Source organism: Numida meleagris, chromosome 1, assembly GCF_002078875.1.
Source record: "Numida meleagris isolate 19003 breed g44 Domestic line chromosome 1, NumMel1.0, whole genome shotgun sequence".
In the NCBI taxonomy this organism is placed as follows: domain Eukaryota; kingdom Metazoa; phylum Chordata; class Aves; order Galliformes; family Numididae; genus Numida; species Numida meleagris.
In genome coordinates, this window is record NC_034409.1 from 81,134,517 (window position 1) to 81,155,517 (window position 21,001).

Below are 21,001 nucleotides of genomic sequence, written 5' to 3' on the forward strand. Positions count from 1 at the left end.
GGTAACAGTGGATGGATGAATCACATCAAGGAAAAATAGCAAATTTTTCTCCTTTGCAGATAGTCTCATGGCATTCTAGAAATTCTGCATTCTAGTTGCAAGAAGAGACGAGAAAACCCTGCCATCTAGATAGATCAGGTACATCACGTATTCAGAATTGAGTTGTGTCAGGGTAAAGATCAAGAGGACAAGAGTAAAAATTGTTAGGCCTCTTCAGAGCCCTTTATCCCACCCCATGTATATAGTACATGGTAGAGAGAGCAAAGGGAGAACATACAATGAGTATATGGCCCAGGAAACGTACATCCATCAAAGTTATGCTTCCCAGAGTTGAAGGAAGTTCCAGTCTACAGTACGAGAGATAGTAGTCATACCTTGCTCAATTCCTGTGGGGATGACCAAGCTTTGGTAAATTTAGCTCATTACATTTACAAACAAATTCAAGTCTGTGTTAAAGGCTAGAAAAAGCATCTTTTTAGGTACTAAGGTCTAAACTTAAGGTAGAGCAGGGTGTTTCAGTCAGTATAGGGCAGACGAGCTGGCAATTTGCAGATACGCCAGTGAGCCCTTAGTAAGGCTTGCAAATTCTTCTAACTCTGGAATTCTACTGTTTGGGAGAGAGACATATCAGAGACAAAAGGGAGCAACTGCCCATGCTATACTGAATAGCCAGGCAGAAGCAGCAAGCGTCAAATAATTCCCAAGTACAGTAGAGGGCCTCTGAAAGGAGATGCTATGCCTCTCTACAATAAATTCTGAGGGGGCTGGGTCCAATGAACTCCAGAGGTGTCTTCCAACCTAAATTACTGTCCTGTGACTTTACATCTCTGTGATTATCTGAGCACTTCTCCAGTAACTGGTGTGCAAAGGACCAGCATTCTACACACTGGGCTCCCTGTAGTGTCAGGGTACCTAATGAAGGCAACTAATATCTCTGGGAATACATTGTTTATTAAAAAAATCCGCTGTATCATGTTTTCAGCCCATCACAATCCTAAGTTTCCAAATCAAAGTAGGAACAAATAAGGGGTTATGTATTGCTTTCATGTCGACTAGACATATCTTCTTCAAAAGCAGTTTCATCTTCTGTTTGTTTTTCTTTTGCTGGTTCAATCAAAAGCAGTCATCCCAAACAACATAGTAAAAAAAGCTAAAAAGAGTCCAGTGTGAATCTTATTCTTTCAGTACTGGCATTAAATGACAATGCTTCTTGCACTATAGGAACTTCCTCTGTCCTGCAAGAAAAAATAAAAGGTTCACGAACAAGAAAAGATGAATGAAAATCATGTGTCTTCCTACCTGCTCTGAGCACCAAAACAAAACCATTCATACATATACACATCATAGCTGGCACTAAAACTGCACTTCCTTCCAAAACTCAGAAGGGAAAATTGTAATATGAAAAATATGGCCCTTTAAGAATACTGCCACCCGGTAAAATACTGCATGTAGGTGATAAGGGACACTTAATATTTTTGTTACTGTTTTTGAAAAACTACATTTTTTAAGGAGGAACATACTGTCTAGCTTGGAGGCTAGCAATTTGGATACGAAGCTTTTCATGCACAGGACGCTGCTTGAAATCTAGTCCCAGTATAAACCAATGAGCAGTGAACAGCAGCTCTACACTCCCCACACAATGCATGTCCAGTCCTCAGGAGCTGCAGCTAGCAAGCTACCCTCTTCCACATGGCCTGAAGGATCATGCATTTCCCAGCGTTTCCTAGGATACTCAGTGCTCTTTGCCCTCCTTTTGAAAGACAGCAGGCTGCAGAAAGCAACTAACATTCACTGTCACCCCTAGAACCCATCTCTTCCCTGTGACTGGAAGAAAAGAGCTGACTCACCGAGCGTGGCCCTGCACCCTCTCTGTGCTTGCTGTGCCGATCTGGGATGATTTCTAGCGAGCGATAACTGGGAGGTTTATCTTCTGGCCATTCCCGAGACCGGTTGTGCCGCCTGCGGTTTGTCGCTGGCAGACGGACTTGCTCTTCCGAGGAGCTCCACGATTCCCGTCGAGAAGGGGGAGAGTAGCTGTGCCGCCGGTGCCTTGAGTTATTGCTGCTCCTGGTCTGCTGCTGGTACTCTTGCCTCACTGCAGGCTGTTGTCTCCGGCCACGATGGTGGCCAGAGTGCTCCTTGGCCTCCTCTGAATAGAAGCTGCAGCTGCTGCTGCTGCTTTTTCCCCTCTCAGTCTGGCGGGCGGGTGACACATCCCGCCTGGAGTGCTGGGGTCTGCCATCATAGCCGCCTGTCCTCTGCCTTGGAGGATGGTCCTCTCGCTGCCTGTCCCGGGGCTCCCTACTGTAGCTGGAATGAGAATCTCCACTGGAAGGCAAGGGCCACCTCCGTTCTTCCCTCCTGTTCTCTGCTGTGGAGTCCCAGGTTCTGGGGCTGCGGGTAGCTCTCTGTGGCCGTGAGGAGCTGCTGCTCCCATGGGAGGAAGAAACGTGACCGGTGAGAGGAGGAAGACCATTTGTGCCGTGTTGCATGATGTCGGAGCCCAGGGAGGACAGTAAGCTGGGCTGCACCGCCTGCCGCTGGTGGGAGGGCGGCCGGGGCTGTGACGGGTTAAGGTTTTGGATTTCGGATTCCAGGTAGTCCAAAACACCCTTGCTAGGGGAAAGTCGAGCTTGTGGCTGTACCAGTGGAAGACTGTTCTGCAGAGACACATCTAAAGATTAAATCACAGGAGGATGCAGTAAGTTAAGGAAAAACAAAGAAGAGCGAGCCTCCCTGCGCTAATGGTACTAGCTCAATCTCCTTTGAGTCTCACTTCTCTCACTGGAGAAGCTGCACAAGTTTCAAGCACCACAACCACACAAAGTAAGATGCAAAGTACAGAAACCAGTACGTTGCAGCCACTATCTGTGTTCTGAGTAACACACAGGTAAGAAATCGAGTCATCCAGCACACCAGGGAATGAGTATTCGGTGAGAGGAACGTAAGTTTTCCTACAGCATCAATAATTTTCTTTTTTTTTTTACTCTAATACCTTACTGAATTCGAAGTAATATGAATCAATACTGCAAAAGAAATTTTTTTAATACAAATGTGCATAAACACACACATACGTATGTACAGATATAAGTAGCAAATGGTAAAGTTCCTCCTCTATGAAGCTGGTGCAGTTCTGGAACAGTTACCCAGAGAGGTCACGGAATCTTCTTCCTTGCAGATTTCCACTTCTCAGCTGGACAAAGCCACAGCTAGTATAACTGAGGCTAGTGATAGTCCTGCTTTGAGCAAGAGGGAGGACTCGACGACCTTAGAGCTCCTTTCCACTCAGCATCTCTAACATTTCAAATACGTGACATGAATAAGGCTAAGCAACAGCCTAAGGAACTTAATTGTCCATTGTATTCTGCCAGTATGTCCATGTATTTCCTTGAGAAGTCTCAGTGCATTCTGTCTTAACTGATGACAGCTCGGTCACCAGATCTTCATAAAGTGAACTGATGCCCTGACTAGGAAAAATACCAACTGTAGAATTAACTGAAGGGTTAACAAAGTATGTACTCAAACATCTTGAATCTAGCATTTAAGATGCTTACAAACTCTTCAAACAACAGTTAAGACTGTAAATCTGTGACTGCTGTACAATGATGACAAGCTAATTTCAGACAAAAAAAATCCTATATTTGTTTGAGAAGTCATTATGCTGAATTCTGCTATTGTTTTTAGGGGTGGTTAAATAATATTGCTGGTAATAATTAATTCTACTGCTTATGCCTCTGTGAATTCAGACACTCTATCTTCCCTACTCCATTAAACTCAGAAATATATACAACTAATGTAAGTGATTTGGGGGCAGAACACCTAGCAAATTCTTCCTGATTTATTCTTTGCTGTATGTACGCTAGATCTATTGCACAGAAGGCAGTTTGCCCTCAATTGTATGAAAACCAGACATTTGATAAGAACTCAAACAAATTGCACTTCACTTCTCATGTCAATTTTGGATATAAGGAGTTGACCGTGACCAGCACAGCAGAACAAAGACACAGTACCCTCTTCCACCCCCATGACGAGAGATAAGCTGGGTATATTTACCCTGCAGTCACTGTGGTGTAGCACAAGATACACCTTAGTTAGCATTAAAATACTTCACCCAGCACTGAGCCTAGCGAGACACTTAAGATGGATATGCTGTAGTTATCCACCCAGACAAGTCTAAAGTACATTGCAGATGTAGCAGAACTGCCATGCTAGGACGTGCAGTCATGCTAGGAACATCTTTCTCACTCTGTAGTAGAGAGGACAAAGTCTCACTGCCGAACCTTCCTGAGATGTTACCTGCTTCTCTTTCCTATTTCCTTCTGAAATGATGACTGTAGTCTCACCTTGTTGCAGTAGAGGGTTCAGCTGGTAAGAGGAAAGCTGTGAGTTCCTATCAGCACCTCCATAGAACATGTTAGGTAACATCCAAGGTGCAAATGCCTGAGCCCGCTTCATGAACCGATGCCGTTCCAGTACTGTAAAGGAAGATGAAAGCTCTGAGCAGCTATGCCTAGAGTACAGCTTGCAGAACACATACCTTTTTGCTTGGCAGACTTTAGCCTTTGAATGTGATCACAGAATGAGAAGCTCTCTCCAATTTATGACAAAGGTTAAAAATAGAGCACAGGAAATTTTAACAGAAAAGTTGTACAGCTTCCAAAATGTACCTAAAACTGAAGAACCTAATGTACCTAAAACTGGTACATTTCCAGGAATCAGGAACAAACAGCACTAGGATTAAGTATACAGCACATAACCTAATGCAGGACTTCTATCTGCCATGTCACTATGAGTACAGCTGTGGCCCAGTGGGAAATAATGTTTCATATAGCAAGACATACATACCACATTGTTTTCTTTCTTAAAACTCTTTCAGTTCACCATTGGTCCTTTTCCTACAGTTAAACGAGATCTTTTTTGCTCCCTTCATGTAGGCTTTGTTTAGATCTTCTCTTCCACACCACATTCAAAAGCCTTGGTTCTTCTCTGTTCTACAAACAAGGCACTCAGAGATGCATTTTTCACCTTCTCCCTGTCTAGTCTTTCAGCTGCTCTTGTTGTCTCTCTTCAACTTACCTCAGCATGACTGCTAAAATTAAATCCCTTTGGACAATGTGGTCAAACTTGTTAACAAACTAAATGTCCTGTTCTCAACAGCAATGTCTTGTGTGCCAGAAGAGGAAACTCAGTGGAAATTTCTACTTCCTCACCATTTTTCCATCACTAACTCCAGTCCACTCCTAGTGGAGTCAGGCTTCAATCCAACTTCACTTTTTTCAGCTCTTGCATCTCCCCCTTACAAAGACAGTATCACCATATCTGTCTTCAAAACCATCACTCACTGCTGGTTCTTTTTTTTGGGAAAGCTAAAAATATCTTAAAAAAAAAAACAACCTTACTCCTTCTACCACAGACAATCAAAACTTAAGTTTACAAGCAAATTCTGCAAGTCCCAGACATTACACATTACTCTGCACAGTTTGTCTGTCACCTTTGGGTGAAACTCTTCTGCAACTGGAGCTTTTGCAAAATTCTCTTATGTGGTTTCTCTGGAATCTCAAAAGAGGCAGTCTTTTACTGCAATCTCTTCCGTAAGGCACTAACAGAACATTCTTGTCTATACATTTCAGCACACAGATAAGAATGTAATTGCCTTTGAGACACTTACCCCTCTGATAAATCTGGCTGAAGTTGGCTGATGAAATTAAAAGTTACTGAAGGGGAAGAGACTGGGGATACATAGGCTGGCTGCACAAGCCTTCCTTCTTTAAGAAACCAGGCTACAGCTAAGCTCCAATTAATTCTGTCCCCTGAGTTAATCTGAAGAAAGCAGCATTTAGACAGAGAGCTCTTTGGGTCTCAACTCCTCCGTTTCATGTAGCACACATTTATTAAACAGATTGCCTAAATGTACTCTAACGGTTTCACTCAGAGCACCACTTGTAGCAGAACAGGGACTGACACTCCCTCTAAGCACATCCCTCCTTTTCCCCACAGCTCATGCAGCTCCACTTTGTTCTCTACTCCAGACTCCCTCCCCAGCCTGGCTCCAAACAGAGTGAACTACAAAGCTGGAGACTTCAGGAATTTTAATCCTAATACACTGATTTTCCTTCAAAGTGTTGTGGCCTGAGGTAGCAGCTTTCAACCATTTAATGTAAAACTTGTTTCATTATTTTCTTTCCAAGGGATTTTCCACCAGTCTACCTTTCAAATTTGGAAGGAAGAGTGAAAGAAGAAAACAGAGAGAAAAATAAAGAAAAAGGCCCTATCTGTTCCTCACCCATTCCTCTGGTTATCACCTTCAGAATGTCCTCACACCTGTGAAATGCACATCTCTGAGTTTCGAATGCAGTCCTACATGAGCAGTGAAAGCCTCAGCAGCAAAAGGCACACTTACAGCACTACGGGTTCTTCTCTCTTTAATGTATGAAGGCAGCTGCTAGCACCAGCCATCCTGAGCCTATGATGCTCTGATCTATCCCTGTAGCTGAACAAATGCAGAATTATCCCTGGACTTTCTTCACTACCCTCATCTTCTTTTCCCTCCCCCAGATACATTGCCTACCCATTTCATCCCAATATAGAAAGTCCTGAATTCAGTACTCTGGTTCCCCACTTGCAAAATGGAGGTAAAATTACAGATCTCTTCTCTAAACTGTTTGCGAACATTTTTATCTGAGGAAGGTCAGATTCACCATAGTTCCAAAACTCATACCTGCTATAAAACTTCGGCAGGGTGTTTCATTGTTCCTTTTTCCAACCATTCCCTGCTGAGAAAGTTTGTTCTTTACCTTTGACAGCTGCTGGGCCATTTACCCAATTCTAAAAAAATTTACTTTCCAACCTAATCAGACCTTGGTGCAAGTATAACCTATTTTGCACCAACTCATTAATGGAAGAAGTCTGCAGGAGAAAAGGAACTAGTAGGAACAGAAGGAGGTCATTACATATATTTAACACAATACCTGTACTAGTAAGCTTTTTACAGTTTTCCATGAGAAATGTAATTGGCTTGCCCATGGGGCACACTTAATATTTCTGCAGCACCAATTCTGAATTACCCAAACAATTCATTTCTATTACAAGGTTCAAAATCATGTTAGCTGATGACCTGACTTAAAACACAGACTTACCTCGCTTCAGCGTATCCTAGGCCCATTCAGCAGATCTAGGCTACCCTCTAGTGGCCAGTAAGTGGGAAGAAATCACCCACATTCAACTCCCACTATAATTCTACAATTTAATTGATGACTTTTGTGTTCACATCAATTATGTGGAACTGTTATTCCTTAGAACTGTTTTCTAAGATGTTTCTTGCCTCAGTCTTCTGTTTTTTAAGTCCCCAGTTCATTTCCCAAAGGCCAAAAAGTCTGTCAGAAGCAGGATGAAGTAAAGGCACACAGATTCCAGCAACCAGCCAAGGAGGCTGAACCCTTCTGCACCTTCTCTTGTGAGCAGGTAGAGGTTTAGGGAAACCCACAAGATTTCCTCCTATTTATCCTCAGCAGAAGGCAGGAAAGACAAAAGCAGCACTCTGGAAAGTGCCTTTGCCACCTACAGCACGGAAATTCCCCTTAGAAAGTTCATGCATTTTCAAAATCCTTTTCTTGATGAGAACTAGGAAGTCTGGAGGTGTAAATCTTTCATCTCCATCACCTTTCTCTCATGGAAAGCAAGTTATTGGCCAATTTTCTACTGCATCCTCACCTCCATTGCATCCTCATCACCACACAACCAAAAAATTCCAAGAAACTGTTCTGGTTGGTTTTGGCTTTAGCAAAGGAGATGGTCTGTTTGCTCTCTGCAAAGGCTAAGCAGATTAAGCAAAAATCTAAAACTGTCACAGTAGCTTCTTTCAGCTGTCAGAGAGCTTACTAACACCCAAGTTATACCAAATAATGCTTTTGCAAGTAGAAAGAAGCATAGCTCCTGTCCACAAATCCTCTCCTTGCAGCATCTGCAGAAGAATCCAGGGATTTCAGTGATAGGTAAATGTATTTGCTGCACTTTGTTCCTATCAAATTGTATAAAGTGCAGGGGGTGGGAGTATTCTACCTTGTGTCACTGCTAAGTTACAGGAACACAGAGGTTAAACAACCATAGCAATCAAAATTTAAATGCTATGCCTGGCTGGCCCTATTAACAGAACACTGTCTGGCTGCAGAATCTTTATTACTGCAAAAAATTGCACACAACAGAGTTTCTCTTGACCCTCAAAACCTCAAAAAGCATTTGCAGTGTTTACCACTATGATAGGCCTTTTCCCTTTCTTTCTCACTTCCTCCCTCACTCAAAAACAAAAACAAAAACAAAAACAACCACGAAGAGAGAAAACCTTTTTCTTGTGAAAAGAGCAGCTCTGAAAATAATAGGATGGCACAAAAATCCAAACTTTATACAAGCACCTCTCAGAGCAACATACTAGAAGGTTAGGCCAGTTTCGAGAGTAACATCATAGTAAGGACAAGGCATTAACTTGCCTCCCTCAAGTGCACGGACCTAAAATCCACAAGACATGTTAAAAAACAGTCTTGAGCTACTCAGGCAAGGCCAGTGACAGTGCCCTGGATGATGACATTAGGGAAGTTGGCAGTGAGGTGTCAGTGGGAACAAATTTTTGAAAGTAGGACACATGGATGCAAAACGGGATCCACATACCCTAGCTCCCCCTTCTCTAATCTAAAGTGGGGTGGTCACGAATGTTACATCATTACCCAAAGAAATGTCACAGTCTATATGGACACTGAACTGGAAGGAGAAAGTGGAACTCAGACAACTGCATCAGGTTTTTGTCTTGACAGAAATAATGAACGGACACATATTTGCTTGCACCTCACCTTCCTCATTACAGCAGCACCGGGTTGGGCAGCAGACACACCGGATGTGGCAGCAGCAATGCTGGGGGCAGCACTGGCACCAGCATATTCCAATCAGCAGGAAGAGAAGGAGGCCACCAAGGACGATGAGGAGTACTGTGAGCCAGTCTACAGGAGATACGGAGAGAGAAAGAGGATCCTGACAAACCTTGTCACCGTAACTTATTAAGCACCTTTCCAGAACTGAAGAAACCTTGGGGTGGGGAGGAAAAGAACAGGAAAAGGTATCTGCTGCCCAGGCAACAGGAACTTACGTAAAACAATTAGCTTAACTTCTTTGTCTGGATCCCCTGAGGTATCTCCTGGTGCTTCCACAGTGCAGTAGTATACGCCATGGTCCCACCACATGACCTCACTGATAACAAGGTCTGCCCCTGTGGGAGAAGGACTGAGAGGTGAGCAGAATATTTGAAACTGACACTCCTTCCAGAACCCTACTCTAAGAGGGCCCTTCCCCTGCAGGCAACATCAAGTATTGCATATCCCCTCTTCCCAAGGGTAGCCATCACATTCAGACAATCCTCTTTGAGACTGAGAAATTCTGTGAATAGCATTAACCACCAGTCCTATTTCTCTTTGTGTTGCTGGAAGGTAACATTACTTAGAAGTGGGACTAGCTCTGTCTGTGGTGAAACACCAGAGTATTGCTGGGTCATGTATGTTAAAAAGCATGACAGCTGCCAACACTGGTTTTGGAACACAGACCCTTGTAATCGTTAGGCCAGACATCCCAGTAACTCTCTCGCAGTAGCAACAGCTATTGCTCCAAGGACAGCACAGAGCATATAATGCACCTATACAACTATGCAGTACTTCTTAAAGGAAATAACTGTTTTCTGGCCTGAGAACTCCTCAGCTGACCTTCATTCTTCAGCAAAATGCTTCGGTATCCTCAACTCAGCCTTAACTTGTAGTGCCTCCAACACTCTTAGGCCAGGCAAGGGACAGGGGAGCTGGCCCTTCACAACTCTTTTTCACAGAATCACACACAGAGTCACTTGAGTTGGAAGGGACACCCAAAAGTCATCTAGTCCAATTCCCCTGCAATGAATAAGGACACCTACAGCTATACCAGGTTGCTCAGAGCTCCATGCAGCCTGACCCTGAATGTCTCCAGGGATAGGGCATCCACCACCTCTAGGCAACTTGTGCCAGCGCTTCACCATCCTTTACGTAAAAAACTTTTTCCTTATACCCAATCTAAATCTCCCCTCTTTTAGTTTGAAATAATTTACCTTTGTCCTATCACAACAGATCCTGCTAAGGAGCCAACCCCCTTCTTTCTTATAGCCCCCCTTTACATACTGATAGGCCACTCTCAGGTCTCCCTGGAGCCTTCTCTTCTCCAGGCTGAACAGCCCCAGGTCTCTCAGCCTGTCCTCACAGGGGAGGTGTTCCATCCTTTGGATCATTTTTGTGGCCCTCTTCTGGATATGCTCCAACAGATCTATGTCTCCCCTGTACTGAGGACTCCACATCTGGATGCAGTACTCCAGGTGAGGTCTCATCAGTGCAGAGCAGAGGGGCAGGATCACCTCCCTTGACCTACTGGCCATGCTGCTTTTGATGCAGTCCAGGATATGGTTGGCTTTCTGGGCTGTGAGGGCACACTGCTCGCTCATGTCCAGCTTGCCATTCACCAGTACCCCCAAGTTTTTTACGGCACAGCTGTGCTCAATTCTTTCATCCTCTAACTTGTATAAATAGCGGGGGTTGCTGTTACTCAGGTGCAAGATCTTGCACGTGGATTTGTTGAACCTCATGAGGTTCTCCTGAGCCCACTGCTGGAGCATGTCTAGATTTCTATTGCCCCATCACAGAATACATAAGCTACAGACTACATTACCCATATTTATGCTTTTCTTTGCTTAGTAAGCCCAGACACTGCATAGTTCACTGCCTGCCTGTGAGGTCAAGTCACTTACGGTTCTGGATGGTGATCTTTCGTTGCCGGTAGTCAACACCCAGCACAGGCTCATTCTGCCCATATTTCTGGATGACAATGCGCACCTTTCGCTGGATGTCATTGCAGTCATCAGACGGGTCCTGGCCAAGAGCTAAACTGGCTTGGTACGCTGTAAGCACACATCATCAAATAAGATGCCAAAAATTATTTCAAAGGGCCAATTTCTATTCCCTGGTAAGCAGCAGAGAACTCCTGAATGCACATGTGCACTTACTTTTGTTCAGTAAGATAAAGCATGGCTTCAGAGAGAAAGGACAAGTTGCTTTGGAGTGCTTAAAAGCAAAAAGAGGAAGAGCCACAGGAATGGCAGAGATTTTGAGAGCTGTAGAGGAGCTCCTGTGCTCACAACTGAAAGAACAACAGCACAAAGAACCTAATGAAGGTAGGTGGGAGGGCATGTCCCAGTACAAAGACAAACCGCAAGAAAAAGAGTCACAGAACTCCTAGAACTACTGGAAAAAAAAACCAAAACCATGTTTATTTAATAACAACAAAAAGAATCTCTAGACACATACAAACCACTGTGGGATTACTTCCCTCTCCCTCCTCTATCCCATTACATGTTGTGGGGCTCCTAAAGGCAGGAAAACCCATCATCCAATTCCTGCTCAGGACTATATCGTGTAGAGACCCAATAACACTAATGGAACACTAGAGGCAATTTCTGTCTAATACTTTTATGAGAGATTCACAGTATAACCTAAGATAGAGTTGCCAGGCATTTGGGAACTGGGAGTTACGGAGACTACTGATACAGACACTCAGCACTGTCTGTAAAGGACTTGCAATGAAGAGAAGACAAGACAAACCTTGTCAAAGACATAGTGGTGTTTATAATGGATTATGAAGAGCAGATCCACCTAAGCAAATACCATGACCTTTGTGCTTTTTATCCTTGTCAGGGACTATGAGGTTGAGTCATGTTACTCTGGGAACAGCAGAGCATCAGACCCACCTGCTTGCAGACTTTGTGTAGACCACATGCCTACCCAATCCATTCAGAGATGGATTTTGGGCACCAAGACACCAAACAAGTCCAGGGTCTTCATTCTGAGTTCATTGTTAAGTATGCAGTTAAGCTAAGGCTGGCAAGTTTAAACATACTATCTCAAACATTCCTGAAACAGAGTAACAAGCACCAGAATATCTGCATATGAAGTGTTGCCAGTAGTATTAAATGCTATTGCTTAGAAGCCTTCCTGCCCTCCAAAGAGCACATGTTTTTGCCTAAAATCAGTCACACTCAGTCACTGGCCTCTAGTTCCAAAACCGGTGCTTCCCATGTAATCATTAAGTCTACATGTTGCAAGACCCTTGTTTTCAAATATGGGGCTGCCAAGTTTGACACATGTAAAACACGACTGATTCTGTCTGCCTTCTGATCTGATGACAAGGAGGACAGACAAACTGCTTTGGCTGGGATGTCCATGATACAGTACCATATAAGTATTGACATTGCAAAGGAAATCACAGGCACAATCTTGTTTACTTGGATCCTGGGGAAACACCACTGCCTGACCTAGTCTGTGGTCAGGAAAAACCTGTATTCCCCAGTAAGTCTGCCTTCCTGTTCCTTTCCATTTGAAGAGTGATTCTTTGGAAGACAAGCCTGATACTCACAGACTGAGTAGTAATCAAAGATGGGGTCCTTGCAGAAGGATTTGAAGCGCCAGGTCACCACTACATCCTGCAGCTGTGCTGAAGTGCTATAGTCACACTTGAGGGTGATACTGGCAAATAAGGTGGTGTAACGCTCAGTATCCTGCACTGTCACCAGCAGGGAGAGGCAACCTGCAAGCAAGAACACAGGAGGCAGTCAAGCAGCAACAGCAGACATCACAACATAACTCTCACTCTGGACCAGACCAACAACTCAAGTACACTTCCCTTGGCCTCACACAGGATCTGTATTTACAGACCCTCTTTTTAATAAAGCTGTTACTGTGTATGTTTAGAACTCATCAGTAACAACTTCCACAGCATTGTCTATCCAAACAGCTGCATCCATAGAGCGAGGTTTTACAAAGTTTCACATAAGCTATGCTTTATTTTAGCCACACTCAGAGGCATCTCTATCTTGTTTAAACTTTGATAATACATTAAGCTGTGCGTGTCATTAACAACAGAAAAGTTATCACCAGTTGCCTTTGATAAGGCAATACAAATAGTGTGGAGTTAGTGTAGGATGCCCTGTCTGGAACATATCCCAGGAAACAGGACAGGCTTGCAGTGCCGTGCTAGGTGCTTCTAGACTGGGAGCATGGGAAACAAGGAAGGAGAGAAAGAAAAGGGAACATCTGAAGTAACAAATCAAAAGGATAACAAACCAGCATTTGTATCCCAAGTCTTTCCCTCTATTCTCCTATTTTCGGGTTGAGAACAGGGAATAAGGGGATATATAACATCTGGATTACACTTGAAAGCATCATTCTTTCAGTGCCTTCTTAGGCTGCCATGGAGTATGCTCCTGACAAACGTAAGATCACCCAGTTTCCACCAGGTGTAAACCATATAAGGTGCAGAGGTGCAGCACTGTTTCAACACGTATTTTTGCAGCTGGATATTGTTAATGCAGTACTTGCTTGGTTTCAGGTTTGAAAAAAGACTTGTGGCCAGCCAACTCAAAGTAAAGCAGAGCAAACTCTTTTGCTAATCATGGTAAACTCTGAGTCCACGACCTTACTGAAAAATAAAATATACACAGGCTTAAACACAGAAATAGTAGCAGTGGTGCAAAATTCTAGCAAAATGAAGGCTGTTTTTCACACTGCTGTAGTAAGACAAGGTCCAGACTAATGACAGGTAGTTGCAGTGACTTTTACTTATGTTGTATGATGACACATTTTGTTTCAGCTTTCATTGTGAAACAGCTCATACACAGGATCTTACTGTGTGAAATCACAATAAACCAAAATCCAAACCCTCAAGGCTGGCAAAATCTCAGTCTCACTGGCAACCAAACAGATCTTTCCCATGAGAATTCTGACCTTCATGGACAGAGCTTTTCTCTATGTTTTCCATAGCAGCATCTCTCAGACAAGAATAAAACATTCAGAATAACTGTGTGCTTTTCACTTACAGAAACCAAAGTTCTTTTTGAAAGAGATCTTTTGTCATTAGCTCTGTTCTACACAAGAATTAGAGTTGAACAACAAGTTCCTTACTTCTTAATGAGGTTAAAAACCCACTTTTCCCACTGGAGGACAGTCAGACGTCTCCACATGTCTGGTGTTTCATATTAGCCTCCCCAGCCAACGCTACACAAGACTACCGAAATGCTGTGAAATTAAGACAGATTCCTAGGGCTGAATGACACCCCTCTCCTGCATGCTGTTCTCCTTTTCCTGCTTGGAAAGAACAGATCTGGGACTACCAGCCTAGCAAGCTACTGTTAGCTTGTATCTATGACCTCCTTAGGAAAAGATACTGACCTTTACAACCGGTGAAGCCAATTTTTAGCTAGTACATCAAGCAGGAATGTTGCTGTCAAGCTAGACGATCAACTGGCATACCTCTGTATTTGTCGCCTCATTTATTGGTTCCCTCTCTGAAGAACGGAACTTTGGTGCTTAAAGCTAAAGGTGCTGTCAAGCAACCTGCAAAGCTCGGAAGAAAGGCCGCCTCTGGACACAGAAGGCACCTCTGGTCTCCACAAAGGTATGTGCACCCAGCAGGTACTGAAGCAGTGCAGTCACATCAGATCCTAGCGTGGCTGGAGCACTTGTGGACAAGCCAGAGGGGACCGCCATGTGTCTTCCCGTGCTCAGGCCCAAGCCAACCTGGCTGCACACAGGCGACACGGGAGGCGGCCAGGAAGCAGGGGACCACTTCCTCCTCGGCCAGGCGTGGGCCGCACTCTTGGGGTAACGAAACCACTCGCGGATCGGCCCTCCTGGTGCTGCCTCGGGATAGCCCGGCTCTTCTGCCCAGCCCCGGGCGAGCGCTGGGCTGGGGCAGCCGCCCCAAAAGCTGCCCAGGGGAAACAGGGCGGGCCGCCGCAGACGCTCGCCCGGCCCAGTGCCCCTTCTCCCGGCCGCTCCCCTCGCCCTCACCCCGAGGGCGCCTCCTGGCCCCGGCTCCGTACAGGTGTCGCGGGGAGGGGAGCGGCCCCGCTCCGCCGCGCGGTTTCACTCACCGGCCGGCAGGCAGGCCACCAGCAGCCAGGCCAGCAGCAGCGCCCGCCCGCAGCGCCCACACGGGGCCATGGCGCGGCCTCCTCCTCCCGCCCGGGGCCGTCGCGACAGGCCACCCCGCCGCGCCCACAGGCCCTCCCCTTCCCGTGGCACCTGTCCCAGCGCCGGGCGCTGCCGCCCGCGGCAGTCCCCTCCCCTCAGTGCCTCTCTCCTCTCCTGGGCCCCTGGCGGAGGCCTCTGCCGTGGGCAGGTACACCTTCCTCCCCCTGCACACTTGTGTCCTGCTGCAAGTGGGGGGGACGCCGCCTCCCAACTTCAGAAGCTGCTCCAAGATACATGCTTATTGGTAGACACGTAAACATGCACAGGTTGTGCTGGCTGGCAGCCTGCCTGCCTAGGCCTGGGTGCCAGGGCAGCCACCTCGTGGCTGGAAGGAGGCAGCAGGTGCGTGAGTTTTTGGGTTTGGGGTAGGTTTTTGGCCTTCAGCAGCGGAATACTTCCCCTGAGCTGACTGCGAGAGGAAAGCTATCATGGAAACACTCCCATCCGTGCCCAGGCACGTTGCTGCCCTGTGCGGAAGCTGTGTGATGCAGGAGAGCATCAGCTGTGGGCGTTTCTGGCTGGGCCATCGTCACAGCTGCGACCTTTAGTGGATGTTGCCTGGGATGGAGATGGCATGGATGGCCTGGGGCACTGAACGTCACTCCCCAGGTACCCCCAGGGCGCCTTACTTGAGGGTCAGGGTGCAGGCCCCTTGCCTCGCAGAGCAGGAGCCCTCCCTGAGAGCAGCATCCCTGCATCAGGACTCAAGCCACCTCTTTCTACTGGATAGAACCACAGAATATCCCAAATTGGAAAGGACCCACAGCGATCACCGGGTCCAGCTCCTGGCTCCACACATCCAAAATCCAAACCCTATGTCTGAGAGCGGTGTACAAACGCTCCTTGAACTCCGGCAGCTTGGGGCTATGGGATGCGGGGCTATGGGTGCGGGCATAAATACGCATTTTTGAGCGGGCTCTGTTGTTAGTGTTGGAAAAGATAACCCGAAAGATAATTTACTTCCCAAGCGAAGACAAACTCTGCTGTCCCTTTATGGCTGAATCGCTACTGCCGCGTGTCACCCCCACTCCCGGGGCCTTAGGCGGCGTAACGGCCGCCGCTGCCTCACAGCCCGCCCCGCGTGTTTCCCCGGCTGGCCGAACTACAACTCCCAGGGTGCTCAGCGCGTCGCGGTGCGGTTGCCCGGAGACCGGTAACGCCGCGCTGGAGGTGGCCCCAGGTAAGGGGCAGCGGGGAGCTGGGGGCCGCGGGCACGGCTCTGGGGTAGGTCCGGCCGCGGCTCCACTATCCCTCACACAGACTACCAGACCCGTGAGTCCGTGCCTCCCGTGGCTTTGCCCCCGGTTAGCGTCTCACTAGTCCCCCGGCGTCCCTGCTGCGGCAGCCTCCCCTGGAGCTCTGCAGGCCTCCTTCGGGATCTGCTCCCTGCCCCTTAGCTCGCAGCCCGCCACAGGGTCCTCCTGCCTGTCCGTGGCCGTGTCCTGGTGTCCTGATGGGAGGCAGCATTGGAGGAGAGTTGTCATCAGGCCACGCTGGTGTCCACCTCAGAGCACACCCGCTACCATCGCCTCTGTATGCTGAAGTATGCATAAATGCTTAGCTTAGGGAAAGTAAAACAGAACAAATGTTCTGTGGGTGAGGTGGACAATCCCTCACCTCTGAAACATGGGACATGTTGGTTTTGCTGCTCTGCGTGTGAGAAGGCCATTGTTTTTATTGCCTGTTGCATATGCGCTCTTTGTAGTTCATTTTTATGAATTTCCTTTACGCTGTGTGTTAATAAGTAACTGGTGATACAGCCTGTTTCGTATCTTGCTTAACCGAAACCTGGTTACTCACCTTTATTTGCAAGGCAGACTTTAATAGACGTCACACTCTCACTTGCATGAGACAGAGCTGTGATATCTGGGTCATACGAAGGACTATTTTAGTTTGAAATTAGAGTTAGGTTTTATGTCTTCTGTTTTACTGGAAAATGTTTTGTGTGCAAAACAGCAACAGTCAGGTTCTACGCCGGGCTCTCCTGTCCGCTTCCTTTCTCTCTCTATTGGAGAACAAAAGACATATATAATGGGGCTACCACAGTGGTGATGTGTCTAGATCCTGCTTTGTAGCCATATCCTTGCTGTCTCAGTCTCTGGCTAGTAAATATTTTATATACTTATCCTTAATTGCTGCGAGAATTGGTAATTTCTGTTACCCTCCTTTTTGCTAAGTCCTCTATTTTACAAGACAGCAGTATTCTCTACTATGAAAAATTATTTCCTTGGGATTTTGTGTTGATTGCCTAGTGCTGATTTTTAATACTAATTTTGTGGTAATGCCGACAGATAATGACACACAGACAGCACTATGCCAGCTATGCCCAATTTACAGTTGTATATTTTTCACTGTGTATACGAGCACTTAAATATTTTAATTTCTTTTTGAGTGAAGTTTAGTTTTGCGGTACTCTGTTGTTTGCACATGTTGTGCCTACTAGCAGCCCAATAAATTGCTGGCAGACTGTGATGTGGTCTGAAAGCTAAAAGGAGTCCTCAGTTATTGAGTAGTGTGCTGTTTTTCATAAAGAGGAGGAAAGAGGGAAAATGTAGGATGACAATGCCATCTCAGTGAATTTGTTTGTGATGTCAAAAAATGCTCATTTGATTTGATTTTCCTGTGTTTTGAATAAATGATACAATTATATAAGGTGAGACATCTCTTAATGTTCAAGTTTTCTGAGAATCCTCTATATAAAGATTCTGTGTGGCAGCAACCTTTCCAACAAGTTTCTTAGTTTTAAAATTACTGAGAGAACATACCTGAAAGAACATATTTCTACACCCTGAGGTCAGCTGCAGCTTTTTCAGAACGTAGGTAAGAGGAAGGCAATTTGAGAGAAAATGAAGTTTTGCTGAAGTTCACACTTTATAGCACTGGCCACTGAAGCAAGAAAACCTGAATCCACTCCTCAGTGACTTGTTAGATAGCTGAACAATAGAACTAATGTGGATCTGGTACAGTGTTTCAAGTCAATATCGTGAATTACTAGGACTGGAGGGGAAAAAAAATCCTGGGGAGGTATGTTGAATGATTAGGGTTGACAAAAACTTCTGACTACCAGCTTGTTTTTTCTCACCAGAATTGTCACACTCACTTAATTTGCCACAATCTCAGTTTTTACTATCAAAAGCCTTTATTTTAGATTATTTAGAAAAGTGTTTCCTAAAAAGTATGCAGGAAAAGAAAATCAAAACTCAGAGGGATTTTGTTACAGTGAACTTGCATGAAAGTTTTCTTGGATCAGTCAGTCCTTAAAACTGCAACAAAAGTAGACATCCTTCTCTTGAACCTCCTTAGAGTCTTAAAATTATATTGGTTTTGGCATAGTGGTTGAATGCCATCGTAGTCACATGTACAGTGAACAATACAGCAGCTTTCTGTGACTAGAACCCAGATAATGATGGAGGCAGAAATGTTCAGACCCTCTTTCAGCCTAAAGCATTTTCCAGAGAGGAATTAATTTATAATGAAAACTATGATAGACTTAATTTTTAGAAGATAAATGATTGCTAATTAGTTACAATAATTTGAAATGTTATTGCACTTTTCTCTATGGATATCTAAACCCTTTGCTAAGATGGGTAAGTATTATTATCTCATTTTTCACAAGAGATAACTGAGACAGCCAGAGGTGAAATGGCTGATACAAATTGTATACGTCATTACTGGGTTTGGAATTAGAGTTCAGGTCTCTGAAGACTCCACTGTATATTTATGCAACTAGTGTGGAAATATTTCTTCAATAATATCAGTTCTGTTATCTTACTAAAAACTCATGGATTTCATTTAAATATATTGAGATTTATTTTAATTGTTTTGATTTGTTTTCTGAATTTTAAATTTTCTGCATGTCTAGTTTTGAGCACTCCTGAGGGGTAAATGCTCATTTTAATTCTTAAATGAAATTATACAGAGAATTCAGACTCTGACAAAACCTCAGAGTAGGGCAAGTTGACCGTATAATGGCATTAATGGCATGTTTACAGTATTTCTTTCCTTTCACTCTCTTTCTGGGGGGGTGACATTACGTTTGGACACACTGCTTTTCCTGAAATACCTGAAAAGACCAAGGTGACACAAAATATTTTTCCTCAAACTTATTATGACCCAATGCCAGAAACAAGAAATGCATCTTTAGGGATTTTTTCTTGCTTTTGAAATCCAGCTTACACATACAAACAGATTCATTTTCATACTGGCTATATTTGTTATGCTGAATACTTAGATTTCTTTATATTAAACTAATTAATTTCCTGAATTCTGTACTATTTGTACATAATTGGTTTTTTTTGTTTGGTTGATTGGTTTTTGAAATAGAGACCATGTTAAAAATCGAAAGATGGAACAAATTTAGAATAAGCACAACGTATATCTTTTTTGACTTCTTTTGGAAAAAATTATATAAATGATTAATGCATTTGTTTTTTAATTGAAAACTGTGAATCTTTCCCACCCTAAAGGACAATGATAACTATGAAAATTGTAGCACTCTGCAAACAGCAGTCTGAAAGCTGAAAATTACTGGGGGTGTGTTAGTTAAGCCATTTAGTTAGTTAAGCCATAAAGTCTTGAAGAAAGTAGTTTTTTTTTTTTTTCTGAAGGATTCATCTCTCCTGCTTCTCCATTCAAGATGTCAGATGATCACAGAATGTCCATCTCCTGATACTTTTGTGAAGTCTACTAGAAAGAAATTTTCTCACAAAAACAAAGCTCACCCCAGTACACTGAAGAGAAGCCCAAAACATGCAAATCTCTCTTCAGTTTCTCCTGTTACACAATATGTAGATGACAGTCTTTCTGTAGCAATGTACGCAGAGCCCAGCGGTCTAAAAACTGAACCAATTAATTCACCCTATAAAGCAGAACATATTCTTGGATTATCCATACTTGTACTGTACAGGCAGAACACAAATATTATGTTTGGGAATCTCAACATTTGAGAAGAAATGAATAGTCTAAAGAGCAGACAAAGGCAATAATACTAGAAGTTCCTCTTCACTGCCACCAGGTGAAGAGGACATGTCGTCTCCAAATGAACAGGAGGGAGCAGAGGAGAAGCCAGCAGAAGGTACACAGGCAGATGACAGCAGTGGCCGTAAGTACTTTCTGCTGTTACAGTGATTCCAATAGTAAACCTACAGTAACTCCTGACTTCTCACACCACTCACACCTTCCTTTCTAGTAAGAGTTAATCTTTGGTTACTGTTCTCAGTGTTGTTGAATTTTGTTTTGACCCTGGTCGAAGATGACCTCTTCCAGAGATGTTCTGGGCTGACTCATGCATCAGCAGTTCTTGCCATCCTTCAGCCCACAAAGTCTCTCCCCTGACAATTCTTGCTGCTTAGACCTGTTCCTGTGGCCATTACTGCAATCGATTTGTTTTAAAATACGGTTATTTAAAAGCAAACTTCTCCCTACACTTAACGCTGAACAGCAAGAAGTCCACTGTTAGACAGGCTTTTTTGTTTGTTTTACTACTATGGAACTATTTTATAGAATTATATTTTTATTTAACCTGATGTATAAATAAATTAGTCAAATTAATTCATACCTAAGAGATCCCAATTGTTCTTTACAGAGGAAAGCAAAACTAGTCTTCCAAAGGAATCACCAACTGGAGAGGAAGAGAAGGAAGATGTGGAGCAAGTGGAAACAGATACAGAGAGCATTGGTGGGTACTGCTTTCCTTTGGGGGGATGTTGGCATTAACTTAAAAATCCCACTGCTTTCTAGTTTTTATTTTTTGGCTGTTGTTGTTATGAACAACAGCTCAACCAGTGCCATCATGCTACAGATACAGAGTTTCACTGAACAGTTCCTGTTGTCTTACTCTGTGTACTTTTTTTCACTCTTTTCCCTTGCTGGTATCTGAGCCCAGTTGGTTGAGGGGGAGAAAAAAATTAACATAGGGTAAA

At 44.4% G+C, this 21,001-nt stretch overlaps 2 protein-coding genes across 13 annotated transcripts in view; one reads left to right on the forward strand and one right to left on the reverse strand.

Moving 5' to 3' along the window:
- On the reverse strand, positions 199 to 15,123 carry ILDR1 (immunoglobulin like domain containing receptor 1). Its single transcript, XM_021399058.1, has 8 exons — positions 14,981 to 15,123; positions 12,466 to 12,636; positions 10,805 to 10,954; positions 9,134 to 9,253; positions 8,841 to 8,987; positions 4,344 to 4,475; positions 1,848 to 2,674; positions 199 to 1,235 (listed from the first exon to the last, which is right to left on the reverse strand). The coding sequence occupies exons 1-8, from the start codon at positions 15,048 to 15,050 to the stop codon at positions 1,194 to 1,196; spliced, it is 1,659 nt and encodes a 552-aa protein (XP_021254733.1). The 5' UTR covers positions 15,051 to 15,123; the 3' UTR covers positions 199 to 1,193.
- The window catches only part of CFAP44 (cilia and flagella associated protein 44), a 44,125-nt gene continuing 37,526 nt past the window's right edge, over positions 14,403 to 21,001 (forward strand). For 7 of the 12 annotated variants that reach the window (XR_002439391.1, XR_002439392.1, XR_002439393.1 and 4 more), the window contains exons 1-3: positions 16,059 to 16,260; positions 20,095 to 20,181; positions 20,665 to 20,757. Coding sequence is in view for 9 of the 12 variants with exons in the window: in XM_021398879.1 (XP_021254554.1) it covers positions 16,074 to 16,260; positions 20,095 to 20,181; positions 20,665 to 20,757 (367 nt within the window). In the remaining 3 variants the exon portion in view is untranslated. Of the gene's footprint in view, positions 14,503 to 16,058; positions 16,305 to 16,324; positions 16,624 to 18,466; positions 18,668 to 20,094; positions 20,182 to 20,664; positions 20,758 to 21,001 lie in introns of those variants that run through there. The other 5 variants (XM_021398952.1, XM_021398903.1, XM_021398923.1 and 2 more) reach the window with 5 other exon arrangements.